The following is a 20,564-nucleotide window of genomic DNA, read 5'->3' as shown; positions in this document are numbered from 1 at the left end:
AAAGAAGCATTCGAATCAAGACCTTGACATTTCCAGTAGCAGACACTTCAACAGCAATAATCACACTGCTGAAGACATCACCATCTGTGGAATCAGTCAGTGTTTTGGTACAAATTATACTCAGAAGCAAAGAGAACGTGATCTTATCTTCAAACTTGGAACTTTGGAGCCTCTTGGAATGATCATTCTATTCTGACATCATCTTAACATCATCCTCAGAATTTTTGAAAATCAACAAGTTTACTGCACTATGTTACTTTTCTTTCTACACAGCTGAAGAAGGGCTTTTGCCCGAAACATCCTGAAATAAATGATTTCTTAATCATTTAAACTTTTTCTACATTCACTTTATTTTTATTTGTATTTTATTTTTTAAATATTTTTTCTTATCAACCTCTATTTTTGTTCAACAGCCTCCTCTCTCTCTCTCTCTCTCTCTCTCTCTCTCTCTCTCTCTCTCTCTCTCTCTCTCTCTCTCTCTCTCTCTCTCTCTCTCTACTGCATGCAATTTGAATACTTGAATAAAGGTGCCAGTGTGAGGAAGTTTCCACCAAGAGTTTTGTACATTAAATATAATCAAATGTACAAGAAGTGTAGCCCAAGTGATAAGCTGTATAAATACTTGAAGACAACACACGTGTGCCCCAAAATACTGTGATATATAACTTAAACACTTAAACAAAACAACTCAATGAGGTAATGGTAATTACATTTTAAGATAGGTTGCATTCCATAGGCTGTACTGTACAAATTAATTAAGTCATACCTTTATTACTGTACCTACCGAGGCTGGGGTCAATTTAGGTCAAACTGGTAATTTGTGCACAGTCATTTACATCCAACTCCTCTTTTTGCTTACGTGGAGAAACAATTGTTGTTAGCTAAAATAATGAGGTAAATTTCACACAGCTAAACCCTCTACTGCTCCAGCAAATGACTTGGAACGTGGGCTGTACTGTAGGAAAATTCCTACCGAATTTTCAATTTGCGGCTCCTATTGTCAATTCGTCCTGTCAGTTGCATTCATACGCCCTCTCGTCTCTAACACTATCCAATCAGAAGTGTGAACTACACCAGCTTGCTTTCCGTCTCTCATTCGTCTCGTTGTCTGCCAATCGTCATTTAGGAGCACCGCCTCTCTAAAAGCCGATAGCCATTGGCTTATTTTGTTAGCAATCAAACCACATTTGCGTTCTCGTTGTTATTACGTCAGTTGCGTGGGCGTTTTAGCCAAAACGCAAGTTGGAGGTAGACGGAAGGGTAGGGGAGAATAAGTATTTTTTTCAAACGTTTTTTCACCCCCAATGTATTTCCCCACAACAGAGGACGACATGACTTTCAAGCCGAGTCGGGATAGGTTCTACAGTACACGGTGCTGTGGTTGCTGTCATGTCAGGACTGGAACCATTATCCTGGGGACCTGGTACATGGTGAGTGAGTTGGGGTGGTTGGGTTGGAGGGGGTTGTTGTTTTCCCTCTGGTCATTACATAAGATGTATTCTGATCACTTTCTATTGTAAAAGATAACAATAAATAAATAAATAAATAAATTCTTACCGTGTTGTCTGTCCCATAGGTAATTTATATTATGAACAATTCTTTCCAGTCTGTTAATAGATAATATCTATAGTATTACGTTATTGCTGGCTTTCGTGTTTTGTGTTTGAGCCATTGGTTTACTAGACTAGCAGCATCATTTATGGTCATTAATCCTGTCGTTCTAAAACAAACAAACAAATATATATATATATATATATATATATATATATATATATATATATATATATATATATATATATATATATATATTAGGTGTGTACATGACTGTTGTATGGAAACAACTCCAGACACGTGTACAATATAACTGGATTATTTCACTTTTTCCTAAAGGCCCGAGAATTTAATACCCGAGGCCCCGGTTTTTAGTTTACAATTTGAAATAATTTGCTTGCAATTAAAGTAACGGGTGATGTGGAGTTTGTTTTAAAGTGTGCGAGAGGGGTTGTCTTTGCCTTCAATTTACAGTTCTCACATGATGAAGAGACGTGTGAACTCGAATTCTACTGTATCTTTTTTGTACATATTTTAGTATAGGCCTGCTCTAATAAAACGGCATCACCGTACAAAACGTGCTGTAATATTAAAAAAAAAAGCAAACTAAGTGTTCTTATAGCCGAATTGTTCTCACCCCTTTCACACAGATGAGGTATGACTGCTCAGAACCGCTGATGCGGCATTTTGGTGTGTGTGTGAATTGCCTATGTCACAGAGCCATTTTATACAGTCTCTGAACCACGTCGTGAGATTTGTTAACTTTACAATTCTAGTGGCAGCAGGAAATGCGGCACTTTGAACTGTGCAGTAGAATTTGGGGACGCAGAACCTCTGCAAATCCAGTTAATGTGATCGGGAGACTTCTCGAGAATGCAGAGAAACCAAACACACACACACAAACACACATTATATATATATATATATATATATATATATATATATATATATATATATATATATATATATATATAATACCATTAAAATGTAGGCAATCTGCAATTTAGAGGACCCAGCGAGCACAGGGAAGTTTAGAGTACAATACAGTTCTCCAGCGCCATTAAGATTAGAAATGTGTATACCTGCGTATAGGTTATGGTTACTAGTTAGTTGCACAACAAGAACCCTCCTGTGCAGAGTGGATACATTATACACACTCTCTCTCACACACACATACTGTATAATCAAATCGATAGACAGAATTTTGCTGCCTATATTTAAGTAGCTTACACACATTATGCTTATTTGTTTTGTTTCCGTTTCCATTGCCATGAAAACGATCTGTTGACTGACAGGTTTTAAAGTTGTACTCGCATGATCCCTTTGGCTGTGTAAAAGGGTTATGACGGTATACATGCATAGTTTGCGAAATTCCGTTCTGTGTGAATGGCTATTTAAAATAAGTTTTTGAAACGGCTCAGTAGCGGCATTTGTGTGTGAAAAGGGGTATTAGACAGTTAGCCACCAGATACAATATTAATTAATAAGTATGAATGTATTGTCATGACGCACGTGCATCAACATATGAAACTAACTGAATAAGTAAAAGCAAAATAGGCAAGTGTATATTAATAAACTATAATAATAAAGTAACAGACAAACTAACGTTAATAAAACTAAAGCAAAACAACATGGTCAAAAAGCTTAAATCGCCATGTACTATGAAATTAGCTGGTGGGTGTGTTTCGGGCTATCACAATGGCAGAGGAAAAAATAATGGTCGTTACTTAGGATTGACAAACTGTCAAACTCAATTAATACAGCCCCGATTCGTTCCAAAATGCAGTAGCAATATATAAAACATCACATTATTTAACAGAATGGTAACGCGACTCACCAGAACAGAAAACACAAAATTGTTCTGCGATTTGTCGTTTTTTTTTTTTTTTTTTTTTTTTTTTGAGCTCGAACAATTTCCAGCTATGTGTAGCAAGAGAAACGGCGGCATATTTTGCCGTTTGTTTACATGCAATTTTGTAGCTATGAGGCGCACTTGTAGAAATTGTAATACTAAACAATTCAATGATGTGATGTCGGTTCTGGTAAGAGTTAATAAACCAATCTGTGTTCCTCAAGACACTTTCGCGGTGACGACGTTTTTTTTGACAAAACAGTACTATATATCTTGTGAACGAATCGCTATAGGTGCCAAGAAGGTGTTCTTTTAAGAGAAGTTCCTGCTACTTTAGCGGGAGAGCTAACGGAGCTAGTAGGCGACCCTCATGGGGTAGGAGCAGGACTAAGATCCTGCGCTCCTCTAGATCCTCCTTTCAGTGGAGCAGCGGTCCCTTTTGACAGTTACTGTGAGGAAGACGCCCCCCCCCCCCATTGTCTGTCTCCACGGTTCAGGTACCACTGGCCAGCACAGGACACCATGTCCCTTGCTGCATCTGGGGATCTGGACACCCAAGCATACATTTTCCCACCTGAGGATGTGGAATCTGATGTTTTGGCTACTGCGGTAAGTCCTTCCCTGTCAGAGGAGCTCACTGGCCTGATCAAATGAGCTACCACGTTGTTGCAGGTGCCTTTGCCCATGGAAGGGTTCCCACTGCTGTACGCCAGTGCTAGGGCTTGGTTTCTACCTGCTGAGACTTCCATCGCCTCTGGTGCAGATGCCCAATCTAACCTTGCTGCAAAGTGATGTCTCATGTCCCAATAAACAATGCTGCTTCACACACGTGATGCTGAAGAAGGTCTATGCGACCTCAGTGTTTTGCAAGCGTCTTGGTAGCTACAGTAGCATATTGGTGGCTTACCAGTCCATGCTCTTGCAGACTCTCCACTGATTTAATATGGTTACAGTATGTGCTTTTATCATCTTAATAAGTTATTGTTTCTTTACAGGTGGTAAACCTGTTGATGGGCATTATGCTAACAGTGGCAGTGACTCATCCAGATAATGTACCTACTGTTGACCTGCAGTATGAAGTCATTGAACATTACTTTGCCTCTGATAGGATGGCAGGTAGGTGAAATTGTGTGAATGAATGTATATTACAGAAGGGTTCCAGTTTGCTAGGCATTCAATCCTTTTAAAAATGAGTGGCATGTAACAACATAGGAGTGAAAAACTAAAGGATTAAATAATGGATCAATAAAGAAAAACAAATAATTAAGAACTACTGTAGTTCTTAATTATTTGTAACTACTAAAGTATAGATTAATGCTGTTGCAATCAGTATTGTTTATAGTGATTTAAAACATTTCTGTGACGTCACCCTTTGATCTTTCAGTGGATTATATCTACGAGTCATCTAACTAAAGTGGCAGTGTGGCTTTGAAGAGAAGGGGAGTGTGGGGCAGATGTATTGTTGAGAAACAAATCCACACTTTGAGCTACGAATCCACAGAAAACTGCGGATTCGTTAACAAACCAGAGTCAAACAATTCACAAAAAAGCACGTGTCTTTTTAATAAGCAGCAATTATAATAACAATTAGCTATACTTTTATACCGTTTAAACATAACTGATTTCCAATTTCAGTACAATACAATATATTTTCTTGTGCGGAAATAACTTTAGCTTTCTTTTGATGCAAACCAAAAGTTTCATTTTCCCATCAACAACACTGCAAAAACTTTCAAACTCTGGGTCATTTAACAAACTTAGTGCGTCCCTGCAGTCTTAGAAAATGCTGTATACACATTACAAGTTCGTATAGTGAATTACCACAGTACTCCTCTCCGTTACATTTTCTTAATTCTGTCACAAAACAGCTAAGGCTGTATGACTAAATCTCCACTAATTACACGTATCTCAGATTTAAAGTCAGCTTTTGAATTCCTTTCATTTAACCAAACTTCAAACAGATTCATAGCCCATTTACATTTTGCGTGAGTACTTCCAGAAAATCGATCGCTTGCAAAGATATTAACTTCATCTGTTTTAGGTGCAGCAAAACGTTTACTTTCCGCTTTCTCCTTTGTTTTTTTCATTCTTTTTATTTTTCTAATGCCACCTTCATGGTCTAAATTTAAAGCAAAGTCCTCGTTGCTATCTTCACTTATAACACTGTTGTCTGTGTCAAAGGGATTTCAGGTTCTGACTTGGAACTCATGATGGCACACCAGCAAACTCATACACAATGTAGCCTATCAATATAAATGTCAATTACCAAATTAGAGTTCAATTACTCTCATTATTGAACAATTGTCAATTAGGAAGAAATGTTTTAAATGGGATAAACCACAGTAGGTGTTGAATCGGTAAAATAATCCAGTGTCTCGTGTCTAACGGCACTCGAAACGGTGGATTATTTTACCAATTCAACACTTAACGTGGTTTATCTCTTGCGTATAAAATAAATGTGGCATTCAACCTTTAAAATGAGTGGAATTTCATGGAATTAAATTCCATTTCCTTTCATTCAAATTCCAATTCTGTATCCTGAAGATTTTTTCAATTCAAATTCAAATTCAAATTCAAATTCTTGAATTGAATTGGAGTTTACCAATACATTCGGAATTGACCCCAACCCTGACAAAAATTAATTAAAACAGAAATCGATGCACTTTTTAGCGTTGGTGTTTTGGGGGGGAGGGGGATAATACCAAATTTACAAAACAGCAAGAGTCATTGAAATGTCATTAGCAATTTATATACACTGAAAACATGAAAGGAGTCAGAATGTGTATTGCGCTGTTGCATTTTAAGTATTGTAATTTCAAGCCCGTTCTCTGACAATTCAATTTAACGGTCTAATCTCATCCTTTCTGCAGTACTTGACAACTGTAAGTTATTATTATTATTATTATTATTATTATTATTATTATTATTATTATTATTGGCGGCAATGACGGGCAGGCTTACAGACAACTTTTGCTATAAGTGTTTTTTTGTGGTTTTTTTTGAGTGGCAAGCGGCTTGGGCACTTAGGCAGTTGCTGCCGGTGCTGTCAGTTAGTTTGTGCTCTGTGTTTTTTCCAAAAATCAAAGCTGAACATATATGAAGACAATCTTGTCTTAAAACAATCACAGTTGCCATAGTTGCAAAGCACTTTAAAATAGAAGTTGACATGCCTACTGTTGATCTAAGGTGTTGTATGTGTTTGTGTCCAGTAAAGGGGCAGAGCACTAGACCAGAATACAGCAAACAGAGACTAGACAAAGTCCAATTGATTACCAAGCATTTTTGACTTCTCACTGTTGGTAGAATGCATAAAAAGCTGATAACTTATGGCTCAACCACCATAAAACTGCTGTTTCAAGTTGAACATATTCAATAACACATACCTACAACAGTGAGATAAGAATACAACTACAGACTGACAAGTGTACACACACCAGGTAAATCGTTGTATGTTAAAGTAAATGTTGATGGGCATGAAGGTTTGTTTGTTTTGCTTACTTTTTTGTTTCTCGCATGTTTCTCAGATGTACTAAATTTGTTTAGTCTCTTGCTTGACATTTGAACATTAACATTGTTGTATATCTCTCTTGCAAACATCACCATTTTCTTTATACATTACCAACTTTGCAGTAAACTGCAGTTTTTTCCTCTTGGTTCACCAAAGAGCCCCCTGAGCTACCTGTTACTGAACACGTCCAGTTTAACAAGTAATACAAGCACTGAAAAATCACTGTTGTACAAAAAAGTTTCAAGTTTTATTTTAAAGAGCCCTTTCATATAATCATTTTTTTCCAATATATGGTTTCATTAAGGTAATTATTATGGAGATTATTAGCTAGACATGCAAGTAGATTTTATTTTATTAAAATCAGTGCTCCTTGCATACGATTTTAAACAACATGACATTAACTAAAAACGCAGCTTCCTGCTTTTCTTTTTTTTTTCTTCTTTTTTTAAAATCTATGCTTGTGCTTATTTCTGGTTGTTTTAATCCCTTAACAACAATTGCTAAAGGTAATGTTAATTTACATTACAATGTAAATTTACTCTGTGGTTGGGGTAATATATCAGAGGTCATTTGTGATGGCTGCGCCCAGTCCTCAAGGTTCTGAGGCAGAGAATGTGTTTACTTTGCAAGAGCAGTATGCTGCATTATAGTTTTGATGAGCAAACCGCATTCCAAAACCAACCCAATGCATCAGAGTAAGGGATAACGTGCAGTGATGGTAAACTTTCTGATAAACCTATCAGACCTATAAATATTCCCATAAAAAATTAGGATAGGGACTTCAAATAAAAAAAAAAAATTAATAAAATAATAAAAAAATAAAAAATATCAACAAAAAAAAGCAATCACTTCAAATATTTTCCTTTTAAATACTATTTATTTTGAATGTTATGTAAGGCTTGGCTCCTTGGCTGATGATTACTTTCCAGTCTACCACGAAATGATGTCCTGATGACTCCCTTTTAAAAGCATTCTCTTGTCGGTTCTCTTAAACTTGAAGTCAGTTTCATAACCCCAAATGAGTAAGGTCTTTTACCCTGTACAAGGCTAGAAAATAAGCTCCCCAGGTTGCAGATATGAGGGAAAAAATGAAAAGATTAGCGGTGAATCTCCATCAAATAATCCCCTACATGAGTGATCTACTACTGTTTTGATGTTGTACAGTAGATTATTTGAATACAAAGAGCATACAGTACACTGTTTCTACCCAATTCTGTTTTCTTAGTCCCAAGGGCGCTCGCTCTCAATTAAAAAAAAAAAAAAAAAAAAAAAGTTAGCTTTCTATCATGTTGTCTTTAATAGCAAGTATATTGTAGAAATACCACTTGAATGGAATGGCGTCAAGGCTGTTTTAAATGACGTTGGTGACTCTTCCTCAGGGTATTAATGTAGTTCACTTTCATGCCATGACTATTTTGAAGAGGAGTGGTGCTGTAAACCTGTATATTGAATGTGAAATGTTTTATTTGTGAAACCTATTTTTTTTTTTCAAACATAACCGTGATACACTATGGGGTAAAACTAGTTATTTTTACTCTTCTGACGTGCTGATCAGTGCACTATAGGTGAAGTCTGAAATTAGAGGTTGTGACAAGAACAAAGCAAGAAATTTTCTTCTGTGGCAGGGGAACCTTGACAGGAAAGGTTACATTCAATCAGTTGGAACATGCAGCAAAGATAACTAGCAAAACAATTCCTGATTTCCCAAGAAGCATGGGATGCCATAAGAATGGGGCAACAGAGAGTTTATGGTAGTACTGATGAGTAGGGTTGGATACTGCAACCGTCTTAGGAATTCCAATCTATAGCACAAGAGGCCTGCATTATAAATGGAATTATAGCTAAACAATAACCGTAAAGGGTTTCTTTGAAAATTAAATACAAGATGTGTATGTGAATGATTGATCACATTGAAGCATCTGTGTCAATGCATGAGATGTTAAATCGGATACATAGGACCAAAGAAGACTACTACATTCTTATTCTTTTAACATTAGAACCTATTAATAAAGATCTGGCATTAGCAAAGAATATTTTTCTGAAATGCTATCTCTCTATTCTGATACCTGTTCATGGAATAATATATATATATATATAGCACCATGTTTATCACACGAAAATGTGATAAACAATGACATCATTTAGTTGCGCAGAAATCCATTGATCCATTGAGCACCAACTGCGGTTGTAATACACACACACACACACACACACACACACACACACACACAGTTAGTGCACATTAACTAACCAAACTCGATACTTGCTCTGAAAAGGATGGTGCGGTTGTCGCTGCCCTCTGAAACCGAACTGTGTGTGTATACAAACTGTATTAAGAGGAAAAGGTGAACTCACAACCGCATGTAGCCTGTGTGTGCACGCAAGTGTTGCACTCAGCTGAGAGATCAGTGGGCGGGCACGGCATGTCTTTTATAATGCACTCGATTGGCTATTGCTAGGTATCCCTTTGCTTCTCTTAACTAATAGGATGCCGTCCTAACTGATAAAGATGAAGAGTGTATTCAGTTGCAGTGGTCACATCCTTACCCCCTATCGTTCCAGAGTGACCCCAGAAAATGTGTGTTTGTTTTTGTTTTTTTTTGTTTTTTTTTGTTTTGTTAAATGATTTTACTTGAGTATTTCTTTAAATAGCCATTTAAAAACGGATTACAAAAAAATGGCATTGTACCGCGGTACGACGATAACCGTGGTATATTTTGACAGTTACCATACAGTCAAAATGTGATACGTTAACATCCCTAGTCCACACTGCCTTTAAAACGTATTAGTTGCCTTTAAACTGGCCTAAAGCACAATGTTAAATTAGGTGACTGCAAAAATGAAATGCGAGTTAAAAGTAGTATTGGGGATGCACAATCCACGTAATTAAGGGGCAGCAATTAGGGTCAGGGAAGATAAGAAGGTAAAGACTAATTTAATTATGAAAATGGAATTGGCTCAATTTGTTTAAAGGGGCGTCGCCTGATTTAAATAGAACCTAAAAACTTCAAGCCTGACGTGTGTGTGTGTGTGTATTCGCATTTACTTTTTTCCAAAATACTTGTTTTATTTCTTGTTAGCAATATGAATCTCTATTAATGTGAAGCACAACACATTATTTTAAAATAGTGCAATAGGGTTATAATTTATGTGAACCCTATGATTTACAATTTTTTATTATTATTATTATTATTGTAGTATTCTTCCTTTTAAGACCACAATATTCACTCAAGGTTAAAAAAATATATATAATTTTTTTTTTGGGGGGGGGGGTTATTACATTCAATATATCAATTACTGTTTTGTCTAATAACTTATTTCAGTTGGACTAATTGTCAAATGTATAACTTTTTTTTTTGTAGAAAATGCCTGTGTTGGGTTTGCAGTTTCTTTGCTGATGTTCACCATCAGTGCCATGATGGTGTATGGAGCCATTACTGTAAGTGATATCTTTATTCGTTTATACATTTTCTATATCCATGGGGAGGAAAAAATAATTGTTGGTCTCAAATATCACGTGTTCACAGTGAAAATTCTATTTAATTGGTCCCAGAGCATACAGTATGTGAATCTGTCTGTTTGTGTCAGTTGTCCCGTCAAGTATGTGCTCAAAATATGTGAAGTGATCTGTACTAATAGTGAGTTGCATTACCTCGTCCAAGGCATCATAGTTTTGTTGTGTCAAAACATCTTTATTTTTCTGGTTCAAGTTGATATAAAAGATGCACACATTATATATATATATATATATATATATATATATATATATATATATATATATATCATTTTTATTTATTTATTTTATTGATACAGATGTATCAATATTCAAGTAAGGTGTCCTTCAGAAATTAGACAACTTACTAGCATACTAGAATGTGTGACAGTTTCTAAATTAGCAAGTGGAAAGATTGCTCTGTCTGTGGGGGATTTCTATATTTAAAAAGAAAAAAAAAAAAGAAAAAAAAAAACGAAGATTAACAGAGCTACTCTTGGTCCCCTATTGACTTCTAGCTGTCAAACATTAGCATTTTAACCAGTCTAGATTAGGATGCACATGCAACACAAGCGGTTTAATTGAGATCTACTGTAAAGTTTCCGGTGCTGCTTCAGATTTGGGAAATGACGTGTTAAGGTTTTGCAAATTAACAAATATTTGAATACTTGTCTGAATCTTAAACCATGTGAGACCTGTAAAAATAAGGCAATACATAAAGCCTTGTGTTTTGTTTTGCAAATACGAAGTACAAAGAAATAAATAGCAATACATATAATAGTGTGTGTTTTTTTTTTTAAAGGTCTGAACAAAGTATAAAATACCTGTAACGATTGTTGGAATGGCCCCACTGTTCGTATAAACACAGAAGCAGAAGTTGTTTTTTTTTTATATAAGATTTGTACTGAACATGCTTTGAGAAAGTGGAACTGTAAGCGAAGACATCTGTTGAAAGACACCACTGTGGAAGATTCCCAAGCAACTATGTCAGCAAATGTAGCAGTATTGCATATATTGGAAATGAGAAAATGCTTGTTAAGAAAATATCACATTCGCCTAATAAACAGTACTGCATAGAAGTACAAAACCGTGGAAGTACAGGATTAGAAACTTGAAGCATCATCAATCACTTCATTTCTGTGTTTGCATTTAAAATGCAGTGTTAGCTTTTTTTTTTTAATTTAATTTAAGATTGTTTGTGGAAATAGCCATACACTAAATTATGGATCTGGTCTCTCTTCATAGTGTTCAAATATCATTTCTTTCTTTCTTCCTTTTATTTTTCTGTGACCAGCAGAAAGTCTGACTGGGGTCGTTTGTCCCAACTTAACATTGTCTCCCTTTTATTGTATCATATTTACATGTTGAGTTGAATATACTTCGAAGAGGGCTTCATTAGTAGAGCCCTGTGAAATTTTATTTTTATTTTCTATATTTTTTTGTTTTATTTCACAAATGTTTTTACAGATGCACATTGATAAAAAACACTCAAATACTATAGTATACATGTTTTAACTACATGCATATTTTTTTTATTAAACATCCACTTTTTTAAAGCATTTTGACAAACAGACCTCGCACAAAAAAATAATTGTTACCATAATTTCTCATTGGTGGCAGTAATGGTAACATGAAGTCCCCTGCTTTTTTTTTTTTTTTTTTTTTAATTAACTTTAACTTTAATTAAATGTGCTCAAAATACAATAACATAAAATCAAATTTTATATATTGCCCTGCTATTGTGGGGCTGTCATAACAATTGCACATACAGCAATCTACCCATTTAAAAAAATAAAAATAAATAAATAAAAAAAAAATAGGCTTTGTAATTCAATCCCATTGCACTGAAGCAGTATACAACAAGCTTGGGGTTTCTCGGTATTTAAACCCTAAGCAAAGCAGATTCATCCATTCAAAACCAAAACAGCATTTGCTACAGTGCAAAGTTTGCCCTACTTGAGATGAAACAAAGAATTTGCATACTAATGCAAAATGCAGATTAACCTGTTTTATATCGGAATTTCGTTTTATTTTGTATTTGCGAAAAACACGGGGCTCTAGCGATTAGTATAAGCCAATTGGAATGAAGTGGTTTGAAGCCAATCTAACTACTCTTGCAGGGATCAATTGCATTATTCATTTGTTATACACTGAAGTCGGCTATTGTAATGTGATTGTTTTGTTTTTTGTTCCCCCTCAGCATCGTGACAGATGGCTGATTCCTTTCTTCTGCTTCCAGTTGTTTGATTTTGCCCTCAGTTGTCTTGTGGCCGTTAGCTCCCTAACCTACCTTCCAAGGATCAAGGACTACCTAAACCAGCTGGTATGTGAACTTATTAATTATTTCAATGAAACAGTAGTTGGTAGAAGTCTGAAACAATTTAAATTGCAGACTTCATATATGCAGGGTTATATAAAGATCTTGGTGTCTATTTTTATCATGTTACCTAGATGTCATTTATTGACCCAATTATTAAAACCAAGTGTATACATTTTAGGGCAACAGTATTCATATCCATTGCTATTTAGATCATTAAAATAGGCCTAAATGTTATTTGCTGGTAACCTTGACATCTAACTTAATACGGCTGCCATTGTGGTCATTTGACTTGCAATTGTTGCCTGAGACTACATTGGGCACATGTTCAGTGCATCCACTTGAGGAATATACATAAGATGCAGCATAAAATTTGACTCTAATTCACTTTTTTTTTTTTTTTATTTTATTATAGCCTGACTTCCCTTATAAGGATAACCTGCTTTATCTGGACTCCAGCTGCCTGCTGCTTTTCGTCTTGGTGTTCTTTGCTTTTCTCATCATCCTAAAGGTAATGTTTTAAAAAGGAATGTATGTGTCAGGGTTCTACGTTTGTGCTATTTTTTTAATTTATTTTTGTAAAGGGCGTTTAAAAGACAAGGACAATTGTGATATGTTTGCTCTTTTGCCTTCATGTTTTTGGATTTAAGATGTGCCTAGCATATTTGCTTGCAAGCTTTTCCTAATATTTTGTCAAATAAGATCCCCATTGAGTCCAAGGCCTCCCCTCTTTTACGGATTTGTAAAAGAAATATACAAATCTTAGTAATCATTAAAATCCTTTAAATAGCAGCATGTGCTTTAAATCTGTCTCTTTCATGTGAAGTTATTGTTCCATATTGTTTGTGATCTCAACCTATTAACTGAGGAACCAGTTTGGTTAGTCATTAAATACTTGTCATGTGATATCTTGCAGGCCTACCTGATTAACTGTGTTTGGAACTGCTACAAGTACATCAACAACAGAAACTTGCCAGAGATTGCCGTTTACCCTGCATTTGAAGCTCCCCCTCAGGTATACTGATAGGGAAATCTGTTGCCAGTCCAAAAGTATAATTGCCTACTGTAGATATTTACCATGAATGGCCTTAAAAAAATCCAGCAGTTTGCAATGAATGTAAATGTCATGTGACATGTCCTGGTTAAACATCTTTACCTTTTTTAAATCCTCACACTACCTAAAAGATCTTACCAGATCTGTAAATCAAGTAACTAACAACTTAGTAGGCCTGATACTAGTTCAGTCAACCTGAATTTTTTACCTTCAGGCTTAAAGTGTAAAATACTAGAATGATCATTCTGATTCTAAAATTAAACTGCATGTCATGGTGTCTTAATACATTGTTCAATTCATGTCATGTTTTGTTTTATGATTTACAGTATGTTCTGCCCACCTATGAGATGGCTGTTAAGATGCCATTGCCAGAGAAGGAGCCCCCTCCCCCCTACATGCCTGCTTGAAGAGCCCATCTCATTGTAGACCACACTCCCTCTGAACCAGCTTCCTGTTTTTAACCTTGCAATACCTTTTTTAGACTCGGGATATCCAGTGATATCCTTTTAATCTTTAAAGTCCAACATTAGAGATGTATATCACACACAAAGTAGCTTTCGAGTTAAGGGGAATGAAAGCAATGAATAGAGAACAATGGGTAAATGGGGAAATATGTACATTTCAGCATTACAAGAGATTTGATTGGCTCTTGTAATGCTGAAATTTGCATATATATATAATGTGTGAAAGTGGTGTGAACATAAGACAGAATGGAAGCACAGCTATATTTCTAAGATCCTTGTTTGTCTTTCTATCTATTTTTGATGTCTCAGTAAATTATAGTACAATAACATTGCCTGAATGCTGATCATGAAGTATTTTTTTTAGAAAACATGCTTTCCTAGTGAAGTTTATCTTGATAGGTAATGAAAATATTCTTAAGACAAACTGTGTAACATCTTTATTGATACAATTCTTTTGTTTTTTCTGCATTTTGTGGTTTTTAAGGATTTAATATTTTTAGATTGATACTGTGAGGGATCTCCTTACTTTTGCACTTTCATCATAAGTATTCAGCCTTTTTTTTGTGTGTGTGACATGTTTGTTTTTTGTTGCCTTTTGTGTTTCATGTTTTGAAGCCTTTTTTGGGGAATGGAATTTGAAATAAATAATGCGAAAAGTGAAAACTTAAATTAAATGGGTCATATTTACAAAACCAGTGCATGGAGAAATTAACCAGGATTGGAAAACGGTGCATGCATGCTTCTGTCTTTTTGTTATTTTTCCTGTGAAACAAACTCGCTTCAATAAATGTTGAAAATTGTTTAATATCTTTTAATTTTATTGAGGTCCAAGAGAAGTTAACTAAACTGGTACCCATTTATCTGCTATTCCATTGTAGTTAAAACTATAAATTAAAACTATAAATTAACAAACTTAAATTAATTCTATAACCAACACACAACTCCCTTGTAATTACCTACATTACAAAGAAAGATACCCACTAGATGGCACTGTTTATCCATCAGCCTAGTATGAGCAACATCATTGAGATGCATCTCAGAATTTTAAAAGTCATACAGGTAAGAAATTCAATACAATGACTTGGCATATGAAACAATGGGTATACAGAGGGGGGCACACAAGTATGAAGTATCTGCCAGTAAACAGAATAAACTGTAAACTCAACAAGGTCTTGTAACATCAATGTGTCTTAGTGTCACAGCTGGGTAAACTGAGGAAAGTGCCATAGTTGGCACTTAATGGTTTAACCAAACTGCCTTTTCTGCTTTATATATAAACACACTGTAGAACACTTTGCATTAACAGCACTGCATTTCCAGTAGCCCGTCACTTCAACAGTGATGATCACAGTCTGTGTGATCAATCAGTGCTATGGAACAAATGTTGCTTGGAAACAAAAGGAACGCAAGTTTATCTTCAAACTGGGAACTTTGGAACCTCAGGGAATTAACATTCTATTCTTAATAATCATGACACCACCACAGAATTTTTGTATAATTACAAATCTTTAATAACAAGTTTACTGCACTGTGTTTACTTTTCTTTTTAAAACAGCCGAAGATGGGCTTTTGCCCAAAACATCATGAAAATAAAAGGATGTTTTCATTTTTTAAAACTTCTCTCTCTCATATATACCCACACACACTACTGGTCAAAAGTTTTAGAACACCTCAATTTTTCCAGTTTTTATTGAAATTTACGCAGTGTAATGTCTCAATGTACTCTGAAATTAAAGCATAGAACAAATAAACAATTGGAGATAAAAAAAGAAATCATGGAATCGTTTTGTTTAACAAAATTTAATCTCAATTTTTAACTCATCAAAGTAGCCACCTTTGCAGATATAACAGCCGAACACACTCGTGGCATTCTTTCTACAATGGAAATCAAATATTGTTCGGAAAGTTCTTTCCAACACTGTTGCAGAAGTTCCCACAAATGTGTTGCACTTGTAGGTTGCTTTGCTTTCACCCTTCTGTCCAGTTCATCCCAAACCAGCTCGATGGGGTTTAAGTCTGGAGACTGTGCTGGCTATGCCATGATTTGAAGCCTACCGTCTTGTTCTTTTCTTCTAAGGTAGTTCTGACCTAGCCTGGAGGTATGTTTGGGGTCATTATCTTGCTGTAGGATGAACCCCTGACCAACTAGGCGTATACTAGAGGGTATTGCATGGCGCTACAAAATGCTGTGGTAGCAGTTTTGGTTCAGGGTGCCACTCACTCTGTGCAAGTCGTCGACTCTGGATCCAGCAAAAGAGCCCCAGACCATCACGCTTCCTCCTCCATGTTTGACAGTTGGTGTCACACACCGAGGAACCATCCTTTCACCTACCCGACGGCGTACAAAAACCCTGCGTGATGAACCGAAGATTTCAAATTTTGATTCATCGGTCCATAAGACCTTCTTCCAGTCTTCAGTAGTAGTCCACTGGCGGTGCTTCATGGCCCAGGCAAGCCTCTTTTTCTTATTTTGCCATCTTAGCAATGGCTTTCTTACTGCCACTCGACCTGTCAAACCTGCAGCTCGAAGTCTTCTCTTCACAGTTGAAACTGAGACTTGCTTACTTCGACCAGTGTTAAGCTGTGCTTGAAGCTGTTGTCCTGTGAGCTGCCTATCACGCAAGCTGTTGACTCTCAGAAACTTGTCTTCTGATTCTGTTGTGGCTTTGGGTCTGCCAGACCTCTTCCTGTCAGAGTTTCCTCCAGTTTCCAAGTGCCTTTTGATGGTGTAGGAAACTACTCACTGGCACCTTGGCTTTCTTTGCAATTTCTCTAAAGGAAAGACCTACACTTTTAAGGGTTATAATGGTCTGTCTGTCTTCCTTTGTTAATTGCCTTTTTCTCACCATTATGAGAGCAATATACTAACTACTTCCTGCAGTACAATACTGTCCAAATAATGCTTAAGAGGGTGTAGTAACACAGTCTGTTCCAACACTGCTTTTATACAGACAGAGGGTTTGTAAGTAATCAACAAAAGTTGGGACATCTGTAGGAATTGTTAGCATCAACTTTCAAGGCTTAATTTACTTCCATTGCTGCAGAACAGCTGTAAGTTGTTAACCCATTACTTGTTCCCTGAAAAAGGCCTGAAAATGTACATTATTTTTCAGTTTTTGGTAACCTAAACTTTTTTTTTAACCTCTGGCAGTTTACCGCTTACCTTTGTACCATTTCAGGTTATTCACTGGACTTGAACTGCTTAAATTTCAATAAAAACTGGAAAAATTGGGGTGTTCTAAAACTTTTGACCGGTATATATATATATATATATATATATATATATATATATATATATATATATATATATATATAATACACACACACGCACAGTCATTTGCATAAGTATTCACCCCCCCTACAAAGTTTTCACATTTTGTTGGCACCTGAGCGTTCACCACAATGCTTTCAAATTAGACTTTACATGTAGAATCTACACAAACTGCTCCACATTGATAAAGTGAAATGCATATAGAATATAAATAAGTAAGATTTACAGAGAAAAACAGATTAATCTCAGTTGCATAAGTATTCAACCCCTTTGCTACTGCAGCCCTAAATCAGCTCAGGTGCAAATGATTTGTTTGAAAGGTCACACAATTAGTGAAATGGTTTCAGCATGTGTGTACTCTAAGTGGTTTAACTTGTAGGTAATTTCCTTCAGGTATATAAAGACTTTCAAGCTGCAACTCACATAGTGATCCAACAAAGCAACCATGAAGACCAAGGAGCTTTCGAAACAAGTCAGGGATAAAGTGATAGAGAGACACAGAGCAGGAGAAGGGTACAAGAAAATTTCAAAGGCGCTGATTATCCCTCTCAGCAAAGTGCATCATTAAAAAGTGGAAGATGCATCATACCACCCAGACACTACCCAGATCAGGTTGCCCTTCCAAACTGAGCAGCTGGGCAAGCAGGAAACTGGTTCGGGATGTCACTCTGAAGCCAACAATGACCTTGCGAGATCTGCAAGGTTCTGTGTCTGAGGTGGGAGTCAGTGTTCACTCATCAACAATAAGCCAGTCTCTACACAAAGCTGGCCTGTATGGACGGGTGGCAAGAAAGAAGCCATTACTCAAAAAGCCTCATCTTAAAGCACATATGGAGTTTGCGAAAAAGCATGTAGATGATACTGCAGACATGTGAAAGAAGGTTTTGTGGTCAGACAAGACAAAAATTGAACTTTTCATTCTAAATTCCAAGCACTACGTCTGGCGCAATCCCAACACTGCACATCACTCAGTCAACACCATCCCAACTGTCAAGCATGGTGGTGGCAGCATCATGTAGTAATGTTGTTGAAGCTGACACCCTGGGATCCTTCAAGAAGCTGCTTGATGAGATTCTGGGATCAATAAGCTACTAACAACCAAACGAGCAAGATGGGCTGAATGGCCTCCTCTCGTTTGTAAACTTTATGTTCTTCTTATGTTACGGGAATAATTCTCTTCAGCAGGGACTGGGAAGCTTGTCAGGATATATATATATATATATATATATATATATATATATATATATATATATATATATATATATATATATATAAATTGTACAGTGCACTCCGTTTATAAGAATCACATCTGTCCCGGATGATTTGATTCTTAAAAGCAGACCGATATGATTACTGTGGTGCACAATCAGTATGTTAGTTTGAGAATGAAAACTTTGTTCCTTACAGTGTAATGGGTTGACCACTAGATGTCATGAGTTCCCGCATGTGTGCACAGGAACCACACTTTTAGTTAGTGCACCAACTGAGCAAGGTTTATTTTGTTTGTTTTATTAGCGGTTGTTTCCCCACCACACTGTAAGAAAAATAAAATCAACACCAGTTTTGATCTGTAAATCAAGACTCCAGCCTGATCATTTACACTGCCCTCCGCCAAGTCACATTACAAGTAGCAAAATGAAGCGCCTCCACGCATCAGCAGTTTAAATCCAGCATAAAATACAAATGTCAATGGTGCTCAACCACTGAGGACAATAATACATCAAAACAAGTCCTCGTGGTAAGCAGCTTGTTATATGATCACGATTATGTTTACTCAAGGCTGCAGAATCCTATTTTACTACAGTATACGTGAGAAGCGATCGTCGCGTGAGGGTGTCTAGTTTAACTGCCGTGCAGTTTTACGTGTAATTGCCTTTGAATTAAAATGACATTACAGTACAGTATTTTACTGTACCACTGCATTTAAGCATCTGTGGCTTACCTATTTTCTGTTGCGATGCAAATCTCACAGTTTTTCATAAAGCGGAAATGCAATCTTCACAATCACCCCCCGACCCCCACGCCCACGCTCTGCTCCTCCTCACAGCGCCGCGCCACAACCCCCCTCCCTCTACATGCACATCACACAATAACACTGATATACTCAGTATCTATTCAGTGAATGTGTATTCGCCTTATTGAAACACATTTTTACTTAGAGAGAACACAAAAAAAAACGTATCTGCACAGTGCAGTGGCGCACTCAATGTCTGATTACAAACAATCCAGTGTTTCCTGCATCATTGCACGATCCACTCTGTGTACGTACCTAATCAATCACATGAGATGTGATCAAATTCAAATTCAAAAACAGCTTATTGACTGTACATGTAATTGCACTTGATACAGAACCGTATTACATGTAGTCAGTTTGCCCCGTAATGCTTCTTCTAAGTGGATTGTTTGATTCTTACAAGGGGATTATTTTATATTGGTTTGGTATTGGTCCCAGTGGTTTTGATCATATGCGGTTGATTCTTATATCAGTGATTCTTATAAGTGCAGTGCACTGTATATATAAATCAAAGGAAATCCATACATTTCTAACTAAAGTTATTAGAGTTTGGTTTTTGTGCCCTGTTTGCCAATATAAGAACCAAAATACCTTGCAATAACCTTCAAGTAAGCCAGTGAAAACAAAAACAGGAATCCTACCATTTCCTCCATAATCACAAGTTCTGAGCAGGTCTATAGGGATGTTTTGGTTGCTTGTTGTCAAATGGAATCTTGGTGGACTCAATCCTATGGAGACAGCTGGGGTCCCTCTGCAGTGATCGATAGGTCAGACTACAATTTGCTGCAAAACACCTCCTTTCTTCATCTTTTGTTTTCTTTATAAAAGCAGGCTGCCTTCAAGCATTACAGTAATTGAGATGCCTGGCTGTTTCCAGTAAAGTCCAATACACTATCTGTATAAATATTGTTTTTTGTACAAAGTCTTAAAAAGTATTCTGAGACCCACCCAGAAAGATGTGTTGGAAAGCCATCAGCTGTGTACTGTGCACATTGAAGTCAATTATAGTTTAGTACTGTTTCAGTGTTTTGATATAGGAT

The 20,564-nt window shown here is 36.4% G+C and overlaps 1 protein-coding gene across 1 annotated transcript; it reads left to right on the top strand.

Moving 5' to 3' along the window:
- Nucleotides 1–1,201: 1,201 nt before the first annotated feature.
- LOC117402477 (lysosomal-associated transmembrane protein 4A) lies at nt 1,202–15,039 on the top strand. Its single transcript, XM_034003665.3, has 7 exons — nt 1,202–1,430; nt 4,399–4,519; nt 10,274–10,350; nt 12,605–12,727; nt 13,137–13,232; nt 13,638–13,736; nt 14,102–15,039. Exons 1-7 carry the CDS (start codon nt 1,305–1,307, stop codon nt 14,180–14,182), a joined length of 723 nt encoding a protein of 240 aa, XP_033859556.2. The 5' UTR covers nt 1,202–1,304; the 3' UTR covers nt 14,183–15,039.
- Nucleotides 15,040–20,564: the final 5,525 nt, after the last annotated feature.

The sequence above is a fragment of the Acipenser ruthenus genome, chromosome 5 (assembly GCF_902713425.1).
Source record: "Acipenser ruthenus chromosome 5, fAciRut3.2 maternal haplotype, whole genome shotgun sequence".
Lineage (NCBI taxonomy): Eukaryota > Metazoa > Chordata > Actinopteri > Acipenseriformes > Acipenseridae > Acipenser > Acipenser ruthenus.
This window is presented reverse-complemented; position numbering and strand designations above follow the sequence as displayed.

Bases quoted from the DNA above. Each gene is read 5' to 3' on its own strand.
- LOC117402477 (XM_034003665.3), top strand. From the start codon at position 1,305: ATGTATTTCCCCACAACAGAGGACGACATGACTTTCAAGCCGAGTCGG. The intron at 10,351-12,604 runs GTAAGTGATATC...GTTCCCCCTCAG, and splicing joins TGGTGTATGGAGCCATTACT to CATCGTGACAGATGGCTGAT. The intron at 13,737-14,101 runs GTATACTGATAG...TATGATTTACAG, and splicing joins CATTTGAAGCTCCCCCTCAG to TATGTTCTGCCCACCTATGA.